Consider the following 8806-nt stretch of genomic DNA (forward strand, 5'->3'; position numbering starts at 1 on the left):
AATGTACATCTGTCTGTGATTAACCATGATTATGTCTATCTGTTATTAATCATGCATAATGCACATATATCTGTGATTAATCATGATTATGTCTCGGTTATTAATCATGATAAATGTACATATGTCTGTGATTATTCATGATTATGTCTGTTATCAATCATGATTAATGTACATCTGTCTGTGATTAATCATGATTATGTCTATCTGTTATAGATCATGATTAATGTACATCTGTCTGTGATTAACCATGATTATGTCTATCTGTTATTGATCATGATTAATGTACATCTGTCTGTGATTAATCATGATTACGTCTATCTGTTATCGATCATGATTACTGTACATATGTCTGTGATTAATCATGATTACGTCTATCTGTTATCGATCATGATTAATGTACATCTGTCTGTGATTAATCATGATTATGTATATCTGTTATTAATCATGATTAATGTACATCTGTCTGTGATTAATCATGATTATGTCTATCTGTTATTGATCATGATTAATGTACATCTGTCTGTGATTAATCATGATTATGTCTATCTGTTATTGATCATGATTAATGTACATCTGTCTGTGATTAATCATGATTATGTCTATCTGTTATTGATCATGATTAATGTACATATGTCTGTGATTAATCATGATTATGTCTATCTGTTATTGATCATGATTAATGTACATCTGTCTGTGATTAATCATGATTACGTCTATCTGTTATTGATCATGATTAATGTACATCTGTCTGTGATTAATCATGATTACGTCTATCTGTTATTGATCATGATTAATGTACATCTGTCTGTGATTAACCATGATTATGTCTATCTGTTATTGATCATGATTAATGTACATCTGTCTGTGATTAATCATGATTACGTCTATCTGTTATTGATCATGATTACTGTACATATGTCTGTGATTAATCATGATTACGTCTATCTGTTATCGATCATGATTAATGTACATCTGTCTGTGATTAATCATGATTATGTATATCTGTTATCAATCATGATTAATGTACATCTGTCTGTGATTAATCATGATTATGTCTATCTGTTATAGATCATGATTAATGTACATCTGTCTGTGATTAATCATGATTATGTCTATCTGTTATTGATCATGATTAATGTACATCTGTCTGTGATTAATCATGATTATGTCTATCTGTTATTGATCATGATTAATGTACATCTGTCTGTGATTAATCATGATTATGTCTATCTGTTATTGATCATGATTAATGTACATCTGTCTGTGATTAACCATGATTATGTCTATCTGTTATTAATCATGCATAATGCACATATATCTGTGATTAATCATGATTATGTCTCGGTTATTAATCATGATAAATGTACATATGTCTGTGATTATTCATGATTATGTCTGTTATTAATCATGATTAATGTACATCTGTCTGTGATTAATCATGATTATGTCTCTGTTATTAATCATGATAAATGTACATATGTCTCCGATTAATTATGATTATGTCTGTTATTAATCATGATTAATGTACATCTGTCTGTGATTAATCATGATTATGTCTATCTGTTATTAATCATGATTAATGTACATCTGTCTGTGATTAATCATGATTATGTCTATCTGTTATTAATCCTGATTAATGTACATCTGTCTGCGATTAATCATGATTATGTCTCTGTTATTAATCCTGATTAATGTACATCTGTCTGTGATTAATCATGATTACTGTCATCAATCTGCGACTAATCATGATTAACATCTATCTGCGATTAATATGATTACTGTATAACTGCGACTAATCATTAACTGCAAATAGACATTAATCATGATTAATGTCCATCTATCTGATTAATCATGATTACTGTCATCTAACCACAATTAATCAAGATTAATGTCTATCTGCGATTAATAATGATCAATGTCTATTTGTTATTAATCTTGATTAATGTCTATATATCTGCAATTAATCATGATTAAAGTACATCTGTCTGTGATTAATCATGATTACTGTCATCAATCTGCGACTAATCATGATGAACATCTATCTGCGATTAATATGATTACTGTATAATTGCGACTAATCATTAACTGCAAATAGACATTAATCATGATTAATGTCCATCTATCTGATTAATCATGATTACTGTCATCTAACCACAATTAATCAAGATTAATGTCTATCTGCGATTAATAATGATCAATGTCTATTTGTTATTAATCCTGATTAATGTCTATATAGCTGCAATTAATCATGATTAAAGTACATCTGTCTGTGATTAATCATGATTAACATCTATCTGCGATTAATCATGACTACGGTATAACTGTGATTAATCATTAATTGCAGATAGACAATCATGATTAATGTCTATTTATCTGCAATTAATTATGGTTGTCTTTCTATCTGCGATTAATTATGATTAATGTCTTTCTATCTGTGATTAATCATGATTACTGTCCATCTATCTGATTTATCATGATTACTGTCATCTAGCTGCAATTATTTAGGATTAATGTCTATCTGTGATTAATCATGATTATTGTCCATGTATCTGAGATTAATCATGATTAATGACTACTTGTAATTAATCATAACTAATGTCCGTCTCTGATTAATCATGGTTACTGTCCATCTATTATCATATGCAATGTCTATCTGTGATTAATCCTGATTAATGTCCATCTATCTGCAATGAATCATGATTGTCTCTGTGATTAATCATTATTAATGCACATCTGTCTGTGATTAATCAAGGTTACTCTCATCACGATGCGATTATTCATGTTCAACATCTATCCACGATTAATCTTGATTGTCTATCTGCGATTAATTATGATTACTGTATAACTGTGATTAATCATTAATTGCAGATAGACATTAATCACGATTAATGTCTCTATCTGTGATTATTTTTTGATTGTCTTTCTATCTGCGATTAATTATGATTAATGTCTTTCTATCTGTGATTAATCATGATTAATGTCCATCTGTGATTAATCATGATTACTGTCATCTAGCCGCAATTAATCAAGATGAATGTCTATCTGCGATTAATCATGACTATTGTCCATGTATCTGTGATTAATCATGATTAATGTCTGTGATTAATCATAATTAATGTCTATCTGCGACTAATCATGATTAATTACAACAACAAAATGTGATTAATCACAATTAAATATTTAAAAAACTCTCAAACACGCCCCTTAGGGGTGAGGGGGGTAAAAAGTTCAAGTTAAAGTAGCAATGATAGTCACACACACACACACACTAGGTGTGGGGAAATTATCCTCTGCATTTGACCCATCACCCTCACGCCCCGGGAGGTGAGGGGAGCAGTGAGCAGCAGCGGTGGCCACGCCCGGGAATAATTTTGGTGATTTAACCCCCAATTCCAAGCCTTGATGCCGAGTGCCAAGCAGGGAGGTAATGGCTCCCACGTTTATAGTCTTTGGTATGACTCGGCCGGGGTTTGAACTCACAACCTACCCATCTCTGATGTGTAAACACGGATGATGAATACTCACGAGTCCTGATTCTGCCCACCAGAGGAGGACTTCTCTGCGTGTTCTGGATGGCCACAATCCTGATGATGTACTCAGTCGCAGGCTTCAGACCTGGCAGTCATGTGACACATACTTATTAACTAGACCTGCCCACACGTGACACATACTTATTAACTAGACCTGCCCACATGTGACACATACTTATTAACTAGACCTGCCCACATGTGACACATACTTATTAACTAGACCTGACCACATGTGACACATACTTATTAACTAGACCTGCCCACATGTGACACATACTTATTAACTAGACCTGCCCACATGTGACACATACTTATTAACTAGACCTGACCACATGTGACACATACTTATTAACTAGACCTGCCCACATGTAACACATACTTATTAACTAGACCTGCCCACATGTGACACATACTTATTAACTAGACCTGCCCACATGTGACACATACTTATTAACTAGACCTGCCCACATGTGACACATACTTATTAACTAGACCTGCCCACACGTGACACATACTTATTAACTAGACCTGCCCACATGTGACACATACTTATTAACTAGACCTGCCCACACGTGACACATACTTATTAACTAGACCTGCCCACACGTGACACATACTTATTAACTAGACCTGCCCACATGTGACACATACTTATTAACTAGACCTGCCCACATGTGACACATACTTATTAACTAGACCTGCCCACACGTGACACATACTTATTAACTAGACCTGCCCACACGTGACACATACTTATTAACTAGACCTGCCCACACGTGACACATACTTATTAACTAGACCTGCCCACATGTGACACATACTTATTAACTAGACCTGCCCACATGTGACACATACTTATTAACTAGACCTGACCACATGTGACACATACTTATTAACTAGACCTGCCCACATGTGACACATACTTATTAACTAGACCTGCCCACATGTGACACATACTTATTAACTAGACCTGCCCACATGTGACACATACTTATTAACTAGACCTGCCCACACGTGACACATACTTATTAACTAGACCTGCCCACATGTGACACATACTTATTAACTAGACCTGCCCACACGTGACACATACTTATTAACTAGACCTGACCACATGTGACACATACTTATTAACTAGACCTGCCCACATGTGACACATACTTATTAACTAGACCTGCCCACATGTGACACATACTTATTAACTAGACCTGCCCACATGTGACACATACTTATTAACTAGACCTGCCCACATGTGACACATACCTATTAACTAGACCTGCCCACATGTGACACATACTTATTAACTAGACCTGCCCACATGTGACACATACTTATTAACTAGACCTGGCAGTCATGTGACACATACTTATTAACTAGACCTGCCCACATGTGACACATACTTATTAACTAGACCTGCCCACATGTGACACATACTTATTAACTAGACCTGCCCACACGTGACACATACTTATTAACTAGACCTGCCCACATGTGACACATACTTATTAACTAGACCTGCCCACACGTGACACATACTTATTAACTAGACCTGCCCACATGTGACACATACTTATTAACTAGACCTGCCCACATGTGACACATACTTATTAACTAGACCTGACCACATGTGACACATACTTATTAACTAGACCTGCCCACATGTGACACATACTTATTAACTAGACCTGCCCACATGTGACACATACTTATTAACTAGACCTGACCACATGTGACACATACTTATTAACTAGACCTGCCCACATGTAACACATACTTATTAACTAGACCTGCCCACATGTGACACATACTTATTAACTAGACCTGCCCACATGTGACACATACTTATTAACTAGACCTGCCCACATGTGACACATACTTATTAACTAGACCTGCCCACACGTGACACATACTTATTAACTAGACCTGCCCACATGTGACACATACTTATTAACTAGACCTGCCCACACGTGACACATACTTATTAACTAGACCTGCCCACACGTGACACATACTTATTAACTAGACCTGCCCACATGTGACACATACTTATTAACTAGACCTGCCCACATGTGACACATACTTATTAACTAGACCTGCCCACACGTGACACATACTTATTAACTAGACCTGCCCACACGTGACACATACTTATTAACTAGACCTGCCCACACGTGACACATACTTATTAACTAGACCTGCCCACATGTGACACATACTTATTAACTAGACCTGCCCACATGTGACACATACTTATTAACTAGACCTGACCACATGTGACACATACTTATTAACTAGACCTGCCCACATGTGACACATACTTATTAACTAGACCTGCCCACATGTGACACATACTTATTAACTAGACCTGCCCACATGTGACACATACTTATTAACTAGACCTGCCCACACGTGACACATACTTATTAACTAGACCTGCCCACATGTGACACATACTTATTAACTAGACCTGCCCACACGTGACACATACTTATTAACTAGACCTGACCACATGTGACACATACTTATTAACTAGACCTGCCCACATGTGACACATACTTATTAACTAGACCTGCCCACATGTGACACATACTTATTAACTAGACCTGCCCACATGTGACACATACTTATTAACTAGACCTGCCCACATGTGACACATACCTATTAACTAGACCTGCCCACATGTGACACATACTTATTAACTAGACCTGCCCACATGTGACACATACTTATTAACTAGACCTGGCAGTCATGTGACACATACTTATTAACTAGACCTGCCCACATGTGACACATACTTATTAACTAGACCTGCCCACATGTGACACATACTTATTAACTAGACCTGCCCACACGTGACACATACTTATTAACTAGACCTGCCCACATGTGACACATACTTATTAACTAGACCTGCCCACACGTGACACATACTTATTAACTAGACCTGACCACATGTGACACATACTTATTAACTAGACCTGCCCACATGTGACACATACTTATTAACTAGACCTGCCCACATGTGACACATACTTATTAACTAGACCTGCCCACATGTGACACATACTTATTAACTAGACCTGCCCACATGTGACACATACCTATTAACTAGACCTGCCCACATGTGACACATACTTATTAACTAGACCTGCCCACATGTGACACATACTTATTAACTAGACCTGGCAGTCATGTGACACATACTTATTAACTAGACCTGCCCACATGTGACACATACTTATTAACTAGACCTGACCACATGTGACACATACTTATTAACTAGACCTGCCCACATGTGACACATACTTATTAACTAGACCTGACCACATGTGACACATACTTATTAACTAGACCTGCCCACACGTGACACATACTAACTCGCTACATAAACATACCAGATATGGTGGCGTAGTTCTGGCCGGCGTGGGGGCGTGGCTTCAGCTCCCTGGGCGTGGCCCTGGGCTCCGAGTAGGTGACGTAGTAGCCCGTGATGGGCGTGGCAGGAGGTTGCCAGGTGAAGGAGATGTCGGTGGGAGTCAAAGATGTCACCTGGAAGTCGGTGGGAGCTTGGACGGCTGGTTTAGCTGCAGGGGAAACATTTGCTGACTGGTTGATGGTTGATGGTTCCATTCCCCTTTCAAAACCTCCTCTTCTGTAACCCCCATGAGTCCCGTGATAGAGAGTTCATAGTCAACAAGCTCAAACTATCAGCTCACTGTCCAGCACGACTCTTACAACAGGGGTGTGAGGGCCACACACTGAAAAATGAAATCATGCGGGGCCATTTTCACTTTCTTCCTTTTCAAAAACAATACAAAAACTATTTTTTACCTTTAGTTGTCCCACCTAGTTTGGTCCTAAGGGAGGGTCTCACTCATAAAACATTATGGAAGGTACTTTTCCTTGTTTATGTCCCAAGAAGACTACACTACAAGAACACACACACACACACACACACACGCACACACACATACATGTCTTGCCTACTTTGTGTGGACCCAGGTTTGGTTAGTAGGTTGTGAGGGCCCCCCTTTCCACTATAGCTAGAATGATGAAAAAATATATATCTAGCCCTAGATGGGAGTAAAGAGTTGCAACTAGGGATGTCCGATAATGGCTTTTTGCCCATATCCGATATTCCGATATTGTCCAACTCTTTAATTACCGATACCGATATCAACCGATATATGCAGTCGTGGAATTAACACATTATTATGCCTAATTTGGACAACCAGGTATGGTGAAGATAAGGTACTTTTTTAGAAAATTTATAAAATAAGATAAATAAATTAAAAACATTTTCTTGAATAATAAAGAAAGTAAAACAATATAAAAACAGTTACATAGAAACTAGTAATGAATGAAAATGAGTAAAATTAACTGTTAAAGGTTAGTACTATTAGTGGAGCAGCAGCACGCACAATCATGTGTGCTTACGGACTGTATCCCTTGCAGACTGTATTGATATATATTGATATATAATGTAGGAAGCAGAATATTAATAACAGAAAGAAACAACTCTTTTGTGTGAATGAGTGTAAATGGGAGAAGGAGTTTTTTTTGGGTTGGTGCACTAATTGTAAGTGTATCTTGTGTTTTTTTATGTTGATTTAATACAAAAAACAAACAAACAAACCAAAAAAAAAAACGATACCGATAATAAAAAAAACGATACCAATAATTTCCGATATTACATTTTAAAACATTTATCGGACATCCCTAGTTGCAACCTCACTTCAGAATGCAAAACACACAAAGTAAAAAAAATATTTGACTTGTGTAGTTGTGAGGAGCAGGCAAATGTCCTCACCAGTCAAAAGATCCTCACAGAAAGGTGGTTTATCAAGTGTATGTCCACACAAGGACGGTGAGACAAGTGCACACACACACACACACACACACACACACACACACACACACACACACACACACACACACACACACACACACACACACACACACACATGCACGCAGGGTACCTGTTTGAACAGTAAGAGGCACAGGTGCGCTCCTGGTGTTGCCATTGAGCGTGTACAGGTGAACAGAGTAGGTGGTGCCTGGCTGCAGTCCTTTAAGAAGACATGAGAGTTGTCAAGGGGATGACGATGCTCGTCGCCATGGAGACCTACCCGAGACCGTGTAGGTGTAAACGTCCGCCGGGACGGTCTTGACGATGGCGGGGCTTGAGCTGGAGGTGGGCGTGGCTTCAATCAGGAACCCCGTCAGCGTGTCTCCCTTGGAGCGCCAGTTGAGGGTGAAAGAGTCGCCCTTCACCT

At 37.8% G+C, this 8806-nt stretch overlaps 1 protein-coding gene across 1 annotated transcript in view; it reads right to left on the minus strand.

Moving 5' to 3' along the window:
- The window catches only part of fn1b (fibronectin 1b), a 76596-nt gene that overhangs the window by 5903 nt on the left and 61887 nt on the right, over positions 1–8806 (minus strand). The window contains exons 35-38 of the mRNA XM_062034923.1: positions 8660–8806; positions 8510–8599; positions 6926–7114; positions 3526–3615 (exon numbers count right to left, since the gene is read on the minus strand). The exon at positions 8660–8806 is cut by the window's right edge and continues 33 nt beyond it. Coding sequence (XP_061890907.1) covers positions 3526–3615; positions 6926–7114; positions 8510–8599; positions 8660–8806 — 516 coding nt within the window. The remainder of the gene's footprint in view (positions 1–3525; positions 3616–6925; positions 7115–8509; positions 8600–8659) is intronic.

Source organism: Entelurus aequoreus, linkage group LG02 (genome assembly GCF_033978785.1).
Source record: "Entelurus aequoreus isolate RoL-2023_Sb linkage group LG02, RoL_Eaeq_v1.1, whole genome shotgun sequence".
NCBI classification, from domain to species: domain Eukaryota; kingdom Metazoa; phylum Chordata; class Actinopteri; order Syngnathiformes; family Syngnathidae; genus Entelurus; species Entelurus aequoreus.